The 20,586-nt window shown below is 35.6% G+C and overlaps 1 protein-coding gene across 2 annotated transcripts in view; it reads right to left on the reverse strand.

The window, feature by feature from the left end:
- The window catches only part of LOC115066313 (lissencephaly-1 homolog), a 174,429-nt gene that overhangs the window by 13,564 nt on the left and 140,279 nt on the right, over positions 1-20,586 (reverse strand). For both annotated transcript variants that reach the window (XM_049451364.1, XM_049451365.1), the window contains exon 8: positions 14,434-14,629. In XM_049451364.1, the coding sequence (XP_049307321.1) occupies positions 14,434-14,629 (196 nt within the window). The remainder of the gene's footprint in view (positions 1-14,433; positions 14,630-20,586) is intronic.

Raw genomic sequence — 20,586 nt, forward strand, 5'->3', positions numbered from 1 at the left:
GAAGGTGGTCTGAGACAGAATGAGAGCGTGGGCAGCTATGCAAGAGCAAGAGTTAAGAAAGAAAGAGTGGCAACACAGCGAAAACAGAAGGATTAATCGGAATTAGAGAGAAAATATGTGAATGAAGAGCCGAAGCTTGGTCCCACGATGTAATTCCTAACGGCAGTTCCGTCGACCAAATACAAGCAAAGACGACGGAGTTCAGGGTTTAGTACGTAGGCGTACTGTGTCGGAAGTCCTGCTTGGGTCCGGAAAAATTACGATATCTTTACAGATTCCCCCTCCAAAAACAAAAAAAAATAAATAATAGGATAAGATAGCAGAAAACATTCATTCACAGCATCCTGGCCAAGAGCTAATACACTTCTGTTATGTTTATTACATTAAACTCAAAGGGAAAATTAAAAAAATAATTATGAATATTAGGTGAAAAGAAAATTTAATTAATCACTTTTTTCCACAATACTTCAAGAAAAATACCAGGTTGTGCCAGAATTATGTCAGCAGCCATGTGGGGCGATAACAGTTCAAACAGAATCGACCAACTTTCTTCTTCCTCTTTACTGACAACAGCGCGCCAATCGTTTCTTCTTTTCGCTACGTGGCGCCAAATGGAGATTCCAAGCGAAACCAGGTCCTTCTCCACTTGGTCTTTCCAACGAAGGTTTTCCTCTTCCTCTGCTTCCCTCGACGGGTACTGCGTCGAATACTTTCAAACCTTGCCAGCGCAGACGCCGTCTTTTGATTCGCTGAACTATGTCAATGTCGTCGTATATCTCATACAGGTCATCGTTCCATGCCTCTGCACCATATAGAAGGACGGGAGTAATGAGTGACTTATAGAGTTTTGTTTTTGTTCGTCGAAAAAGGACTTTACTTCTCAATTGCCTACTCAGTCCGAAGGCGTGTGTCGATTCTCTTTTCACGGGTACTTTCCAGGATTTGGCTCATGGTGAATATCTGGCCAGTTGTTGATTTTCCAGTCCTAAAGCCACAATGATAAGGTCCAATCAGTTTGTTGACGGTGAGCTTTAGTTTTTCACACAATACGATCGATAGAACCTTATACGCAATGTTGAGGAGGTTTATCCCAGGATAGTTGGTGCAGATTGGGGGGTCCCCTTTTTGTGGATCCAGTCTGTTTTTTTTTCCACTGTGACACGGCAGTCCTCGTCGTACCATCTGCTCTTTTACATTTTCCGAAAACCAATGGTTTCTATTGCAGCTGTGCGTGAGGAGTTTGACATGCCGTCCCGCAGTGCCCTTATACCGAGTTGTTGACGAGTGCTCTCAGAGAGCAGGAGTGCAAATCGATTAGAAAATCGTTCGGCTGTCTGTTTTGATTGCAACTTCTAGACGTTAGGACCTCAGAGCTTACGCACATCTAAAACTCTGGAGACGTGTCTTCCGTCTATCACAACATGATCGATCTGGTTAATGGTTTTTCGATCCGGAGACAACCAGGTGGTTTGATGAATTTTCTATGCTGGAATCTAGTAGTACAGATAACCATGTTTGAGGCCCTGGCGAAGTCGATCAGGCTTAACCCATTTGGGGATGTTTCGTCGTGGAGGCTGCATTTACCGACCATAATGCCAAATACACCTTCTTTACCCACCCTGTCGTTAAAGTCGCCAAGCACGATTTGGATATCGTGGGGGGCAGCTCTCATAGGTGCACTCCAAGCGCTCATAGAAGGCATCTTTGGTCACATCGTCCTTCTCTTCCATCGAAGCGTGGGCTCAAATCAGCAATATGTTGAAGAACTTCGCTTTGATTCGAATTGTGGTTATACATTCACCCACCGGGGGGATTACAATTACTTAGCGATGGAGTCTCTCTCCCAACACGAATCCCAGAACAAATATATTTAATCTTACAAGGACATCAAATAGCTGGGCAGTGGCACCTTCCCAATTAAGGGACCGGACATTCCAGGTGCATGCTCTCAAATCATAGTCCTTAATTCGTTTGCCATGGTCAGAATAACACTAATAAAAGAAACAATATCATTTTTGTTGCCTCCTTCGTTGGGGGATCTAAACTGTACATTTACCAAAAACATTGTTGCTGAGAATTTGTAAGATTTTAAACTTTTCTTAGTAATGATGGTATAAATACTGCAAAACCAACAATTTGGTAATCGCGGTGCGGTGTGTTTGCAATAGCACAACATAACTTGCCGTCCGCATCATTAGATCATTTATGTAAATTTATGAAAACCGTAAACGATTCGAAAATAATATCCAACCTGTCTGTCTTTAAGTAGACACAAGGGTCAAAAAATTATAACTTCGGTAATAGGGTCTTAAAATTGTGAAGACATTGCAAATATTGTCAGACGCTTATATTTTACTTTGCAAAACTTAAAGAATTTTGTCCAAAACTATTTGCCAATAGCGACAATCTATACTTGTCATCAGAAGCAGCTCCTAAATTGCTACCAAAGTGCAAAGACAAATTAATTCATGATGTAAATTTCCACTTCTGCTAGCAAGCTGAAAAAGCTGATTTTGTACAATTTCAACAAACGTTTGGAAGCGAAGTTCTTTCATTTTACGATATAGTCCGATACGATGACTTTCTCGCCAAGTAAAACTTGCATTGCTATTCAGTTTATTTTTATTGTGTATATTTACGTATTTTTAGATGGTAGTCAACAGAATTCTGGAGCAGTGAGAACCAATACAATACTATTTTACCCTGCGCAACTTTGAATCTGGATTCCATATTATGGGAACTACATTCATCGCAAATAGTCTTTAAGATCGTAAAATCAACGAATATTTTTACTTTCTGTCATAGATTAATAAGCCGAATGGTGCATGTTTTGATGGCAATACCAACAAAATATTAAGGGGTGTTGTATATTTTGTTGAACAGAAACTGAAAGATATTATATGACTAAAGCTTTGAAAAAATCCTATATGGTGGATTTTAAAAATAATTTTTTTTAACTCTATATTAAATTTTGCGAAAATAAAGAATAAGAAATACAAAAATTTGAACAAAAACAGTTAACCATATAAAGAATGAATGAAACGAATATTTATTTGCAAATTTTTATTGCCCATGTATTGGTGTCACTACCTCATTCTTCTTCGGTCTGTTTGAGTCGATATTTTATATCCAAAATTTTATCGAACCCATATATAAAAATAAGTTAGATTTCAAGGCATGTGCCGCTTTGTTTTCGACCAAAGACTCAATTCGATGCAATGGTGCATTTTTTGATGTCGAGTGTTCCAAAAAATAGGCAACCATTTGCGTTGATGTGGGAACAACTGTTTTTCAATTCGGCAGATCTTGAAACACCCATACAGTATACTGCTGCTTACTTTCGGGCGCATCATCAGTCACGATTTCATAAACGTGTTTTGAAGCACCGCTACCGTATTTTTAACACTTCTCCGACCAATCAACACGAACATACTTTTTGAGCGATCAGCCAATTGTGTGGGCTTCGCCGTGAACAAATGTGCATACAATATTGAATGTGTGCTGATCCCACTAATACTTATAGTTGTCTCTATCTCACGATAGGTCACATGACGATCTGGCAATATTAGTTTGCGCATAGAGTTTGGCAGTTTCGCAATAGTTTCCGGAACCACAACTGATTTTAGACGACCTTCACAAAATCCCTATTGAATGATCTGCGTCCTCGACTGAATTCACCAAACCATTGATAAACACTGGTATTTGATGAAGCTTCATCGCCAAAAATTGAATTAAGTTCATAGATTGAGATGAATACTTCAAGTTAGTGTAAAAAACACAAGCAGCAGCCGTATGACAATGCGTTCCTACTGTATTTTGTGACTTATTTTGTTCTACGAAAAACTGCCAAAAAAGGGGCCAAATACGATACCTTTTTGTTCAAACCGCCGTCATTTTGTAAAATTTCACATTTATATTATTTGTGAAATTCTTCTTTTAGATCAATATTACGGCCGCAATCGTGAAAATCGTACAGGACCTTTTTTTCTTTGTGACTTCAACAATTTATTTAACTATTATACACCCAATAAATAAACATAAAAAATCAGGACTGATTTATTAATTTAAACACTAAAAATAAAAATCGGGAAAATCAGTAATTTTTCGGAGAGTCACACTGAGACGATCCTTAACTTTTCTAAAATAGACAATAACATTCTCCACATTTTGCTGAATTCAAAGAGCTTCCCATTGTACTAATCACCTATAAACATGCCATGTAAGCCCTTTCAATCTAAAATCCCTGTCTACATGGTCCGTATCCATCGAAACAACTTGCTGCTAAATTGAAAGAAAGTTTGTGGAAGGAAAGCTTTAACGAGTGGACCAGCGCAACCTATAAATATTACATTAATTATAATAAATAAATATCATGAAATAACATATTTGTGTTAAGTAAATTCTATCCCAAATGACTAAAGTGAACCAATAATACAATATGGTATCTCTTCCCAAAATTTTTTATTTTTATTCAATGTTCTACATCTAATAGATTATTGCTTAACTGATTTACAAGAGGTTTTACAACATTGTACACTTCAACCCCACTGTTTACCCCTTTTACAGAGAAGTGAGAGGTTCAATGTATTTCAGAAGACTCCCCACCATACCATTTCAGTATGAGGTTTGCCTTTTATATTTCGATATTAGAAAACAAAAACAAGTATCAATCATCGAAAATCGCTATTTTACACTTCCAAATATTCTCCATTAAGATCTATACCTTTTTGCATAGACGTGTTTCGAAGCACTGATATCGTATTTTTTACCATTTTTTTGACCGCGACGCGACCCTTTTTGAGCAATCGACAAATTGAGTAAGATCGAAAGTAAAAAAAAAAAAACATTAAATCATATGTTCTTATGCCCATAGTTTTCGTAATTTCACGATAGCTCACATGACGATCTTGCCACATAAGTTTACGCACACCATCAATAAATCCAACGATAAATCGAAAATGTTCGCGATAGATTTCATTTTTTGGGGGAGATTATTATTTTAAGTTCCTGTAAACAACGCAAATAGCGCTCGTATGTCAAATCGTTCTGAGTACGTATGACCACGTAAAGTTGGGAATGTCCAGATTGCAACCTAAGGATTGCCAAATGCCGTAATAAAAAACGTAGATTTTGTCGTTTTATTATTAAAACCTTCTTCAATAGTGAAAATTTGTTCATTAGTAAATAGGATACTTTTTTGCGTTCCCAAACACTTTTTTTATATCTGAAATGGTTCGATCCTCGTGAGGACGACCACTTATTTTTTGTCATCAACGTTTGGAAAAATAATCAATAGTGCGATAAACAAAATTTTGTAAGATATTAAGCATAATAAGCTCATAAATTCCACTTACGCTTTTTCCACACTTACATATTTATGTAAAGCAATCACCTCACTATAATTTTTATTAGCTTTCCACTAAGAGTTAAATTCAGTTACATCCGAATATTGAATAGCTTTTTGGAGAGGCGTTCTTAGACGTGTCTAAGAACCTAGTTTTCAGAGTACCAAACAAAAAAAAAATGTTTTTTTTATCCACTCTAATATGCATTGATGTTTGACGATGAATATCTCATAAACGCTTAACTTAATCGAAAAATCATAGGAGACCATTTTTATAGAGCAGTAAATTTCCTACAAAACTATTAGGCTGTTCACGATAAGGTGGTTATGTGGTTATGTGATTAAGTAAACAACAACAAAATGCGTTATGACAAAATAACCAAAGTTGACCAACCTAGGCCCTTGTTTACAGATTATGTGGTTGTTTGCTTATTTCCAGTGTTAGAAAGTCGTTGGAATTTTACTAAATGGCAGCACAAAAAATAAATAAAACTAAGCGAATGGCATTTCCATTTAGATTTTCTTATTGGAAAATCTGCTATTAACAGCTGTTTTTTGTTTACAATCAGCAAATTATGCAAGATGTCTGCAAATTTTATACAAAGCATTTTTTGAACCCTTAAAATTCGGATTATTTAATAAGCACATACCTTCAATAAAGTCCATTTCCTGAATAGCAGAACTTATTTTAAATTCGATTATTTTGCTTTTTAAACTTTGTTTAGGCATTTTATAAGTTGGAATTTCATTGAACTAAAATTGTAAACAATGAACAGCTGTTTGTGTAAAAATAAGCAAATAACCATACAACATAGGGTGCTCACGGAGCATAGAGGTTATTTTTAATCTAATAATCACATAACCCGATAACCACCTTACCGTGAACAGCCTATATGAGTTTCATCATTCATAATAATTTTTTTCTTTGAGTTATAAAATTCATAAGAAATAAAATATTTTCCCAAAAATAATCAAACTTTAACTATTAATATCTTTAAAACGGTTGGTTTTACGAAAAAATCGTAGGAGACCTTTTTTGTAGAGCATTCAATTTCATACAAAATCTAAGGAACAAGATATTTTTTCAACTAGTTGGAAGCGAGATATAAATTTTTCTATCTGATAAGGAAAAATAGAAAACTGTAAGTAGGAGGACCTTCTCGTTACAATTAAGAACTCATGCTTGGAGAGGCTTTCTTAGAGGTGTCTAGGAACCTATTTTTCCGAGTACCAAACGAAAAAAATTTTTTTTTTGAATAACCTAATGTCCAGTCACCACCGGCGTCGATAATTGCCTGGAATCTCCGAGGCATGCTTTCTACTAATTTGACAGCGTATTCTAGTGACAAGAATCTCCAGGTCCGACGAATTTCGTAAGACAACTGCTTCAAAGTGAATGTGCGTCTTCCACGAAGCTTCTGTTTAATATATGCCCACACATTTTCAATAGGGTTTGCATCGGGCGACTGCGACGGCCAATCCAATGTAACGATGTCAGATTGAGTTTTCCACTGAGTACAGAGCTTGCTGCGGTGTTAAGGATCGCTGTCCTCCTGCAGAATCCAATCTTCATTTTTTCTGATGAACCATCGTTTGGCAGGTAGCAGTAAAGCCTTTTTGTAGATTTTTATCATTTTTTTCATTTCAAAAAGGACTTCAAATATTAATTTAATTTTTTAGTTTTACTAGTTCTAAGCACAATCCATATAGTGTTTTTATATGTTTACTTTTTATATAATTTCACAAATTTTAGATTTAGCACATTTTATCTCAATACGACGCTGCGCAAATGCAGCCCTCACGGTAATCGCAATACTACAAAACCAGCATAAAGCACTACAAAAAGGACAAACAACATTGTCGATTGAAATAAATTTTGTAAATTCCGCAACGATGCGCAAAATGAGAAACAGGACTTCATCCATTATGTTTTAAAGCTTTCGTGGCATATCGACGCTTTTGTGGTATACTCTACATTGCGGCCATTAAAATTAATCTTCGACTCTTCAGTCCAAAGTATGTTCCCACATAATAAAATCTAAGGCATAGTACTGGGTAAATATTTTTAATAAAGGAGCCTTAGGAGGGACGCGAACTAATTCTTCACATAATATGAACACCGCAATTAAAATTAATTCGTACTGAATCTCCACAGCAGCCATTATTGGTCAAGTTTTGGCATACCTGACAGTATTTCTCACGGTAACCTCTGGGACCAATGTTTTCATGCTATTTTTTATACTTTATTGCTGCTGAGCAACCGACCAATTTTTCCACTTTCCGGTCTAATTTAAATTTCGCGCGTAAACCCAACCGTCGAAATATTTTTTTTTCTAAGTTGCTAATACTGTCAGTGACGTCTGTACCAAATGTCACATCAAAATAATCATTAGTGTTTACAATTGTCATTCTGAAGTGCATAAAGTGCATTCGGTCATCTTTACGTTGTAAAAATATTCAACAAAAAAAGTTACCTTAAATTTTGTGTGCGGAATCAAACTTTTGGTGCCGAAACGTACAGAATATTGGAAACTGCTTTAGGTAATAATTGTTTGTCACGTGAAAGTGTTTTAGATTGATACGAATTAATCAAAGAGGGTCGAGAATCCGTTGACGACGAACCACATCACCATACGGATTAGTTTTAGGTGGTACGTACAACCGTTAGGTGAACAAAACTATAATACTAACTAGTTGCAAGAGTATGAAAAGAGGCCGGAATTATGGGTCGACAACTCGCGACAAAGATTTTTAAGATTAAATTAAATATTTTAAGCTTATAAACAAAGGACTTATTTACCCGTCTTTATATAACGGGTGATTTTTTTGAGGTTAGGATTTTCATGCATTAGTATTTGACAGATCACGTGGGATTTCAGACATGGTGTCAAAGAGAAAGATGCTCAGTATGCTTTGACATTTCATCATGAATAGACTTACTAACGAGCAACGCTTGCAAATCATTGAATTTTATTACCAAAATCAGTGTTCGGTTCGAAATGTGTTTTATCGACAAATTTTGTTCAGCGATGAGGCTCATTTCTGGTTGAATGGCTACGTAAATAAGCAAAATTGCCGCATTTGGGGTGAAGAGCAACCAGAAGCCGTTCAAGAACTGCCCATGCATCCCGAAAAATGCACTGTTTGGTGTGGTTTGTACGCTGGTGGAATCATTGGACCGTATTTTTTCAAAGATGCTGTTGGACGCAACGTTACGGTGAATGGCGATCGCTATCGTTCGATGCTAACAAACTTTTTGTTGCCAAAAATGGAAGAACTGAACTTGGTTGACATGTGGTTTCAACAAGATGGCGCTACATGCCACACGGCTCGCGATTCTATGGCCATTTTGAGGGAAAACTTCGGACAACAATTCATCTCAAGAAATGGACCCGTAAGTTGGCCACCAAGATCATGCGATTTAACGCCTTTAGACTATTTTTTGTGGGGCTACGTCAAGTCTAAAGTCTACAGAAATAAGCCAGCAACTATTCCAGCTTTGGAAGACAACATTTCCGAAGAAATTCGGGCTATTCCGGCCGAAATGCTCGAAAAAGTTGCCCAAAATTGGACTTTCCGAATGGACCACCTAAGACGCAGCCGCGGTCAACATTTAAATGAAATTATCTTCAAAAAGTAAATGTCATGAACCAATCTAACGTTTCAAATAAAGAACCGATGAGATTTTGCAAATTTTATGCGTTTTTTTTTTTTAAAAAGTTATCAAGCTCTTAAAAAATCACCCTTTATAATATTAAAATGACGTGTCACGTTATTTGTCCGCGATGGACTGATAAACTACTGAACCGATTTTAGCAAAATTTAGCACACTGTGTCCAGTTTGAAGCAACTTAAAAGATAGAATAATCAAAGCAATTCATAAATAAGAAATACAGCGAAAACTGTATTAAATGGACGCTCTATTAAGGGGATATCTTTATTACCATATTGACCGGTCCTACAATTTGTCGATATTTATTAAGTACAATCTATTAAGCGGAAAACTCTAATAACTGGACAGAAAGACTGGTTAAACAGTGTCTGTTTATGGGAGATTACACTGTGCATATTTCTAAACATACGCATGTATTCACAGTTCAACTGTAATTATAATTTTCAGTAAAATGCCAAACCTGAAGGGCCACTTTCTCAATTTCTGGTGATTTTATACTAAAATCTATATCACAGCAATGTGCCCGTATCCCCTAGTAGTAGTATATAAAGTTTCTGATAAATTTTCTCTTTTCCTAATGCAATATTTTTTATTCTCCTTTAAAAAAAATAAAAATTATATTGCTTTTAAAAGACAGGAAAAAAGGTTACTTTAAAGGCTACAAAATAAATATTGATGAATAATAATGATAATGTTTTGCGTTTTATTTATAATTTCCGGATCTTTGTTTGTTACAACGAATATATCAAAATCGGTTTTACAAATTCCTACAGCTGTATGTATGTTTGTCAGCAAAGTTGTTATTTGATTTGGGTTTTTTTTTTAAGTTTTATCAGAATTCAATTTTTTTATTAACAACACAATGTTACCCCGCGCCGTTTCCTCGCCTTTACTTTCATGGTATGCCCTATACACAGAGGCGTTTCATCTGAGGCTATATACATAGATATTGATTTGTATGGAGGAATCTATATTAAAACATTAATGAGGAAATTTCAAGAATATAATAATATAAACGTAATTATATAAATTCCAAGTGTAGCCAGGTCTTTCTTCGCCTTGTGTTTCTAACGGAGTGGAGGTCTTCCTCTGCTTCAACCGGCGGGTACTACGTCGAATATTTTCAAAGCTGGAGTGTTGTCATCCATTCGGACCACACAACCTCGCCAGCGTAGCCGCTGTCTCTTACTTCGCTAAACTATGTCAATATCGTCGTATATTTCGTACAGCTCATCGTTTCGTATTCGCCATTAACAATGCGCAAAAGACCATAAATCTTCTGTAGAACCTTTCTCTCGAAAACTTGTAACGCCGACTCATCAGATGTTGTTATCGTCCATATAGCAGAACGAGAATGATGAGCGACATATAGAGTTTGGTCTTTGCTCGTCGAGAGAGGATTTTACTTCTCAATTGCCTACTCAGTCCGAAGCAGCACCTGTTGACAAGAGTTATTCTGTGTTGGCTTTCGAGGCTGAAATTGTTAATTTTCTTAATACTGGTTCCAAACTAGACGAAATTAGCTAAGACTTCGAAGTTATGACTGTCAACAATGACGTGGAAGTTACGTCGCGAGTTTGTTGATGGCAGGAGATATCTCGTCTTGCTGTCATACGCTACCTGACCCATTTGCTTTGCTTCTTTATCCAAACTGGAGAAAGCAGAACTCATGGCACGTTTGTTGAGGCCGATGATATCAGTATCATCAACATACGCCAGCAGCCGAATACTCCTATAGAAGATTGTACCAGCTCGATTAAGTTCTGTAGCTCGAAGCAACAGATTGAAGAAGTCATGTTGTATGAAACTTAATTGGTATCGAATGGTTTCGAGCCTGACGGAACTTTTGATATTGCTCAATGTCAGTTTACACGGTCGTATTAGTTTTGCGGTAATACCAAATTCAAACATAGCGGCATGGAGGCAGCTCCGGTGGGTTTTAATCTTTCACTCGATAGAATCTTATATTATGTGATGTTGAGGTGGCTTATTTCACCGTAGTTGGCGTAGATTGTGGGATATCTCTTTTTGTTGAGTGGGCAGAGCACACTTGAATTCCAATCGTCGCGCATCCTTGCGCTTGTTGCATATTCAACAAGGAAGCTGATGCATACTCCTTATCAGTTATTCGCCGCCGTGTTTGAATAGCTCGGATGGCAATCCATCGACCCCCGCGACTTTGTTGTTATTCGAACTTCTTTATGGTCGGGCTTGGAAGGTCTGCTTCATCGTCATCGATTGTGGAAAGGGGTTCACCACATCCTGGTGTTATTTTTCACTGCCATGCAGCAGGCTAAAGGAGTTTTCCTTCCATAATTTTAGGCTGCTCTGGGCATCAGTCACTAGATCACCTTTGGGGGTTCTACAAGAGTATGCTCCGTGAACCGCTTTTTACCTATTTTTGCTATTCCCACATATTATTAACAAAAAAAGATGATTTACTCTATGAGTTTCATTAAGGTACCTCACGTACCATAATTATTTAATATCCTGAAGTCAGTTATAGGGCTAAGGCAAGTTTTCATCCGAGTTTATCCATTTTATGCACAAAGATACATTGTTGAAAAACACTGGCATTCAATTTCATGCAGATAACTTATACTTATGTATATTGTCCAATATTCGAAGTATATAAAGTCCGCCGCAAGTTAAAAAAAATAATATCAGGTACATATATGCTGACCAAGAGAATTATTGAGTCAGCCCAGTTTTGGTGCACGGGCATATTCTATCTGAGTTTCTATAAGATTAGTACTTTCGCAACGAACAAACAAATATATTCAATTTTAATAAATTTAACTAATTAAAATGTAACGAACGTACTAATTGTTTTTCATTTCTTTATGTTTCATTTTACTCATATAAAGCAAAACTGTCAAATACTTTTCAAACGCTTCTCAAATATGTAAACACAGGGTTGTTATATTAATTAGTGGTAATAAATTCGATATTGGCAAAATGCTTATTATATTTGTATGAGTCCTCAGTTAAGGGTCAAATTTAACTAGATTATATATTTGTACTAGCTGACCCGGCGAACTTCGCCCCGCCCAATTTTTATTTTTTTTTTTTTGGAAGTCATACAGCCGGTTTCACGAAATTTTCTAATTGAAAATTAAGTTTCATTTAATTTTAATTTTGATTTTTATTTAACTTTGTACTTAAGTTTGCAGCGTTTCACCATTATTCATAATTGGCAACCCAAAAATGACAAAGCAGGGATGTTAGTAAGAATAACAGCTGATTTATGTAAACAAATAAATTGTACTGAAACTTTGCAATTTTATAAAATTGTCTCTGAATTTCTCTTTGACTTTCTAATTCCAATGGGATGGTTACAAAGCGTTCTCTTAACAATGAAATGTTGTGGCACACTCTCCTTATTGCGCGACAGGAAGAACTTTTTGAAACGCCACATAGGTCACCGACAGTTCTTTGCATACAGCCAGTTGCAAAGAAACGCAATGTTGTTAAAAGCATTAATTCGGGAGACATAGCACCATTTCTGCAATATTTTCCAAAGAATAACATAACTTTTAATTGGAAATACTTTCTTGTATATAGGGTGATTTTTTAAGAGCTTGATAACTTTTTTTAAAAAAAAACGCATAAAATTTGCAAAATCTCATCGGTTCTTTATTTGAAACGTTAGATTGGTTCATGACATTTACTTTTTGAAGATAATTTCATTTAAATGTTGACCGCGGCTGCGTCTTAGGTGGTCCATTCGGAAAGTCCAATTTTGGGCAACTTTTTCGAGCATTTCGGCCGGAATAGCCCGAATTTCTTCGGAAATGTTGTCTTCCAAAGCTGGAATAGTTGCTGGCTTATTTCTGTAGACTTTAGACTTGACGTAGCCCCACAAAAAAATAGTCTAAAGGCGTTAAATCGCATGATCTTGGTGGCCAACTTACGGGTCCATTTCTTGAGATGAATTGTTGTCCGAAGTTTTCCCTCAAAATGGCCATAGAATCGCGAGCTGTGTGGCATGTAGCGCCATCTTGTTGAAACCACATGTCAACCAAGTTCAGTTCTTCCATTTTTGGCAACAAAAAGTTTGTTAGCATCGAACGATAGCGATCGCCATTCACCGTAACGTTGCGTCCAACAGCATCTTTGAAAAAATACGGTCCAATGATTCCACCAGCGTACAAACCACACCAAACAGTGCATTTTTCGGGATGCATGGGCAGTTCTTGAACGGCTTCTGGTTGCTCTTCACCCCAAATGCGGCAATTTTGCTTATTTACGTAGCCATTCAACCAGAAATGAGCCTCATCGCTGAACAAAACACGCGCGCGAAACACATTTCGAACCGAACACTGATTTTGGTAATAAAATTCAATGATTTGCAAGCGTTGCTCGTTAGTAAGTCTATTCATGATGAAATGTCAAAGCATACTGAGCATCTTTCTCTTTGACACCATGTCTGAAATCCCACGTGAACTGTCAAATACGAATGCATGAAAATCCGAACCTCCAAAAAATCCCCCGTTACTTACTTCTTAGTTTTGTGCTGGATTTTGTCCCTAATTAGTTCGAGTATCATCCAAGCAGACTGTTTAGTTAGACGAAATCTATCCCGAAAATCAACGTCATCATAATATATAAAAAAATTTTTTCTTTCCCTCATTATACGAGAGCGACGATTTATAAATATATTTATTAAAACCTCGCACTCCATATCACTTTCGTCGTCAGATTCCATTTTTTACAATATAAGTATTTATCTTCTGCTACTTGCAAATCAGCTGATTGGAAAACGTTAACATAGTTGCATATGACAGTATTTAATTAATATTTAAATGGCAAAGGGTGACCATTTAAATACAAATTAAGTCAAATGGTGAAACTGAAATAAATTAATTCTCACTTAAATCAGTTTCGTGAAACCGGCTGATAGACTCGTATAACTTCACCACAAATAATATAAACTTCAAACAACGCATTTTCATTTAATGTTTTTAATGTTTGTAGCGCCATCTACTGTAACATACCGCATTTACTCAATACTGCTGTTAGCGCCACCAACTGGTGGATAGCTCTTTGCTAATAATAAACAAATAATTTGCAATAAATAAATAATGCGACTATAAGGAGAGTTATAAACTATCCTATCTTTCAAGTTGGACCAAACTGCACACAGTGTTAAAAATTTCATTAAAATCGGTTCAGTAGTTTAGGAGTCCATCGCAAACAAACAACGTGACACGTGATTTTTATATATTAAGATAACCTGAACGCTTTATAACATTCAGAAGGAAACGGCGGAGATCCTACAGTGAATTGTATTATATATGTATACAAATAATTAGCGAATTGTATTGATGAAAACATTTCCGTTGCTATAAAAACTGTTAATGTGCAAAACAAACTTTTTGGTTTTGGTTGTTTAATGATTTTTTTTACATCTTACCAATTGAAGTGCAAAAATGCTGATGTGCATACAGCGTTTTCATACATCGCTTGTTGCGTAAATCCCAAACTCTAATGGTTTTGTCATCACTTGCTGATATAAGATATTTACCGCCTGGATGAAATGATAACCCTCTGACCCAATTGTCATGGCCATTCAGAGTGAACAAACATACACCAACACTAACATCCCAAATCTGTAACGAAAATTAAAAAGAGATAAAATACATATATAATGTTACGGAGCAATAACAGAAAAATATTTATTTCGTACATAGTTTCCAACTGAAATTATGTATTTTTAAATGCAGGCAGATAAAACTGAATGAATTTAAATGTAGAGTTAACTACTCCAAATGGAAATTGTGTTATAATAAACCGAATGGATTACGTTTGGTATCATATTTACATATAAAGGGTGATCCATTTCGAGGTTCTCTACTTTTTAAAAGAAAAAATACTGAAACATCAAATTTAATGGGGAATGTTTATTATCAGAACGAAAGAACATTCTTTTGGTATTTATTTTTAGAAGATTATCTTTTTAAGGTCCGTATCCAGCTCTCAAGTAATTGCTCAAGAAAAAAAGTACATATTTTCTTCAAGTATTTCTGACAGCTGGTTACGTATTGTGAATGATCCATATTAGAAGAGCAAGAGAGAATAAACAAAGAAAATGAACTTTGTGCGTAATATGTACGTATGTATGTGTGTAGTAACATAAATATTTTCATTGAAATTTAAGGAATGTTGTTGATGATTGGTAAATTTTATACAACATTTCAAAATGAAAAAATACTACATAATAATGATTTTAACTAATTTAGAATGAATTTAACGATTACTATGAATTTCCTTCAAGAAACAATTGTTGATTTCATGTTTCTTCGCAAAACCAGGGTTGCCATATTCGCATTTTATTGAAAAAATTTATTAAAAATTAGTACTAGATTTCGTTTGAGCTGTATACCAGCACAAGAAAATTTACCGCAGGAAAATGCGTTAACGGAGATGTGCTGATATAACATCTACAATACCAAGGTGCTTTGACAATTAGTCTTAGTACTTTGTTTTGAAATTGCTGCGATGATTTTCTTATCGTTTGCGTTAGTACATTTCCAGAGTTGTGCACCAGTTCTTAAGTCGGTTGTCCAGCTCCTTGCTTTTGTTTTTTACGTGAACGTTCCACCGCAGCTTAGAGTCAAGCGTCAATGCTAGTAAGTATTTAGCGGAGTTAAAGTACGGTATTCGTGCACCGTCTATGAAAATTGGTAAGTGCTGTATCTTGTTGTATGTGAAAATAATGTGTACAGACTTAGCTTCATTCAGTTTTATCTGTCATTTCTTTGCCCATTGTAGGACTTTCTTTACAGTTTTTTGGAGATTAGTAGTGGACTCCGTAATTAGTGACTGTTGTAGCTTGAAACTTATCAGTTGATAGTTTTTTTCCTCAAAATGTTTAATCGTATTTTTAATTAATATTGCCGCCACGGGTGCAATTGCTAGGATGAATCGTAGGTAAGTTTTATAGTTTTTAATTTTAATGTAGGTTTGTGACGTAAAATGTGTCTCCGATATCATACATACGTCAACATTTTCCGAGTTCAGTACAATTTCGATTTCATTCTTTTGTTTGCTTAACCCATTTGAGTTCCATAGAAGAATTTTTATAGATTTAGACATCTTTGGTATTAAAAAGATATTTTTCAAGCTTGCATAAGCGATTTTGTAAAGAAGTGTTGAATTCGTCTTGTTTGTTGAGTTTCTGTAAGATCTGCGATAAAATGCTGTTATTGGTTATATTATCATTATTATTTGCTTTTAAAACATGAGCAAAAGTAGATTTTTTGATGTTCCAGCTGTAATTTTGGGATCTTCTTGGTGTTCTACCTTTTAGGCTAGGCACTCTCGATAGTTGGCTGGATGTGCTTCCCCACAGTTACAGCATGCATTTAGGCTGCTGTTTTCTGGTTTCTAAAATTCAGATGTCTTATGCTTACCGGCGCTCTTAACGCATTTTAGTTGTTTGCCACAATAGTTTTGTGTATGGCCAAATGACTGGCAATTGAATTTAATATAGTTTTGGTTTCGTAAATCTTTTTTATGTTCTCCATGGGATCGGATGTTACCATTTAAGACGATTGACAGCACTCAGTGCATTGCTCTTTTAAGTCAGTAATAATCGATTTCGGATCACAAGAATTTTGGAAATTTTTACAATAACTCTAATTGGCCTCGTTTGCTTATTCTCAAAGCTATACCAAGATATATTTCTACTCGAAAGTGCTTTTGGTATACATCTGTAGTCCTCTATGGAGAAAGTGTTTACTTTGTATATTGCATTATTTAAAAGTTTAATGGTAAAACTGTTTTTTACTTCCGATTTTGCAATAGCATATATTTGCTGATAATTATTGCCTTTGGCATCTCCAGACACCATAATTGCTGGCGGCCGCAAACTATTTTTTTGGGGTAAGCGGTTTTATCTGCTTTTTCCGGGAGATCAGGAGAATACCTCGCTTTTCCTTTATTAGCTGATCTTTTTTTTTAGAATTTCATAATTTTTTTATAACTTTATTTTCATTATGAGTTAAAAAGTAGCAGTTGAAAAATACTTTGATATATAGTATTTCCATAGATAATTCATGAAATCACAAACTCTATGCTTCCCTGCGTTTTCACTACTATTCGCAATCAACATTTTTAATCTTCCGTTATCAACATTTTTGAACAACCAGGGAATTGTGTGGATATGTAATATACAAATGTATTGTTTTGGCCCAATAAACAATTTTCGATAATTACGAGAATATCAAAAAAATTGTTAGTACTTATTATAGGTTTTTTTTTGTAATTTTGATTAAATAAATTAATTAACTATTTCAGATTTATCTTATTTTTAGTAACAATTTTAGAATTTATTTCTTGCGCATTAAAATAAATATGTACATATATTTTTTTGTCCATTTGTTTGCATGTTTACGAAAGCAAATGCGAGTTACATACTACAGTCATGGACAGAGAAATAGCACATTTGAGAATGTAATAAAAAGACGTGCATTTTCGATATAAACAAAAAACACATGTTTAGGTCTGGACACAGAAATATCACAGTAGGCCGATTCTGCGGAAATTAAATAAATTTATTTGAAATCTAATAAGTATTATAGCGTGTAAGCACTTACAACGTTAATATTTTGTTGTGTGCGCAAAATTTTTTTAAATTGCTTGACATCGTCCGGTCGTGCTCTCCACTAATAATTGACACCTCGTTTGTGGGATTGCGTGCTATGCCTCCTTGCATTCAGTACAAAGTTCTTCCGAATTTTTTAAATTTTTCTTGGCAATCTGTATTTTAAAGACGTTCCATAAATTATCAATCGATTTTGGATCGGGACTTTGGGCTGGCCACCTCGGGACCTTAATGCTTTCTTCACTGAGCCAGTTCTTCATAGTTTAAGCTGCGTGCTTTGGATCGTTGTCATGCATAAAAATCCAATTCGCTGGCATCGATTCCAAATCGAATGGTTCTAGGGTATTTCTGAGAATATTTAGGTATGCAAATTGGTCCATTCTACCATCTACCAATTACCAATGGTCCAACACCGTACCAGGAAAACACTCTCCAGACCATTACGCTACCTCCGCCGTGCTTAACAGTTTTTGTAGTGTATCTGGAGTTACGCCTGACACCTGGGATGATGGAGAAATGGTTTTCCATACTATCCGATACGATTCACCTTAGTTTCATCGCTCCACAGAACACTTTTCCAAAATTTTACGTCCTTTTCTAAATGTTCTTCAGCAAAATCCAGCCGTGCTCTTATGATTTTGTTTGCCAGGTGTGGTTGTTTTTGACACATTCGTTCAAACAACAGATCATCATATAGACGTCTTCGCACAAATCTACTGGATCGTTAAGCCCAAATTCGTTGTTTATTTCCACCATAATCTCTTGGAATGATTTAAAAGGATTACCCTTGCATTTTCTAATGATAGTTGTATCGACAAGTTCCGTTGTTTTACGCCCAGAAGCTTTGTGGATTTTTTTTTTTATTTTTGAGCACATTCGGAACCCTTTTAACAAAATTGATGGTGTTGTATACCATAATTTCGGCAATCTGAGTTGGACTTTTGCCTTTTTGTAAGAACCAAATATTATTATCCTTTTTCCAGAGTACAATGCATATTTCTGCCCATTTTGAAAATATGTTAATTTTTTTTATAGTTATAGTTGAAACAGCGTATTTTTTGCACAATTGCTAATTAATACTGAGTATTTGTACCAAATAACTAAAAGTGTGCTATTTCATTGTCCAACCAAACTTCGTTACTCTCCGAGTAAAACGAGTAGGCAAGTCAGACCATACATAAATGTGGAAAATTGTTAAGATGCATTACTTGATAAAACTAAAAACTTATTTGAATAACTTATTTTGAAAGTGTGCTACTTCTCTGTCCATGACTGTATATACAAGGTGCGTTCCAAAGTAAACAGGACTTTTTGAATCTGGGGCCCCCTGGTGGCGCCATCTATTTGTCGACTGGTGCGTTAGAATTTGCTATCTTTATCGATTGTCCAGTGAGAATTTCATGACATTTGATTGGAAGTGAAGTTATTGTGTTTTAAGTATCAGTATGTTTGCGTTATCGGTTCGAAAATGAGCTTCGAACTATCCCGTAGTAGAGTGCACGAGTGGTTTCAACGATTTATCGCATTTTTACAGAACATTTGGGCTTAGGAAAGGTGTGTGCACGGTTTGTTCCGCACAATTTGACTGACGACCAAAAATTGCTCAGAATCCAACATTCGATTCGACGCTTGTGACCGATTATTTGACCAAAACTCACATTTTAACCATTAACCACTCCCTGTATTTACCTGATATGGCACCGTGCGACTACTTCCTTTTCGGAAAAATGCATTTGCCCATGAAAGGAAAGCATTATGCAGGCGCAGAGGCCTTTCAAAAGGCTTGCACCAGCATACTGGCGGCCATACCGGCCAGCGAGCTAAAACACTCTTCGACATGCCTTTGGACCGTGCAAAAAGCTGTATTGAAGCAGGAGACTATTTTGGAGCATCAGAAAGTTGTTAAAGTTATGATTTTTAGCTTTTGCCATCGTCGCGATAAGACGGTTTTGGGCATGCTCGAAGAGATGTTACAGTGCCTGTTTTTATTAGTGATGAGCGATATTTCACTACCGGTGATTTTTTTATTGTGATTGAAAAATCGCAACTGCGTTCACATTTTATAAATAGCAGTTCACAATAAACTTATGAAACTGTGATTTTTTAATAGTATAGTACATGCGACCACAATAGCAAATAGCAGAAAAGTAGCAGCTTTCTTCAGGATATTGTATATAAATATATAGTATATGCGGATATGCTATTTTTCGTCGTAGCGGTTTGAAGTTTTGAATGTAACGTTCTTACAATTTTTAATAATGCCAGTATCAAGGAAAAGGAGTGAAGTATGGCAGATTTTTTAAGTGGTAGATGAAATATATGCAAAATGCAATGTTTGCAAATCAAAAATTTCATATAAAACTTCTTTAACAAATTTAAGAAAACATGTCCAGAATAGACATCCTACAGTGGAACTACCACTCAACAGCTATATAAGTATGTAATACTAATAGAAACAACAAATCATACTACAACTACTGTAATTCAAATCCTTTCTAACTCGGAAGCTCCAATAGATATTGATAATGAGCCAGGAACTTCGAGACAAATTGTTACGGTGGCATAGGGAAGAGTTGAAAGTAAGTTTGAGCTCGTTATAAGTTTAAAAATTACTAACAATCGCTTTTATTTTTAGCTAAATACAACTAGTTTAAGGGGTTAGGGGTAGTTAGAATTTCCAAAAAATTATTATTTTTTTTTTGCATTTTCGTTAAGTGTAATATCTCAAAAATATTCTCTGAAAATTTCACGTTGATCCGATAATTAGTTTTTGAGTTATTCGACAAATAACAAAGAGAGCTCGGGCACTTCAAAGCGCTAGTGTGAAACTTTAAACGCGTTTTTTCTCTCAAAACTATGTTTTTTGAATCGGTGACAACTGTAACTCGAAAACCGCTCAGTAAATTTTAATGAAATTTATACAGCTTTTAGAATACATAATAAACTCGGGCCTGATCGAAG

This window comes from Bactrocera dorsalis, chromosome 3 (genome assembly GCF_023373825.1).
Source record: "Bactrocera dorsalis isolate Fly_Bdor chromosome 3, ASM2337382v1, whole genome shotgun sequence".
Taxonomy (NCBI): Eukaryota; Metazoa; Arthropoda; class Insecta; order Diptera; family Tephritidae; genus Bactrocera; species Bactrocera dorsalis.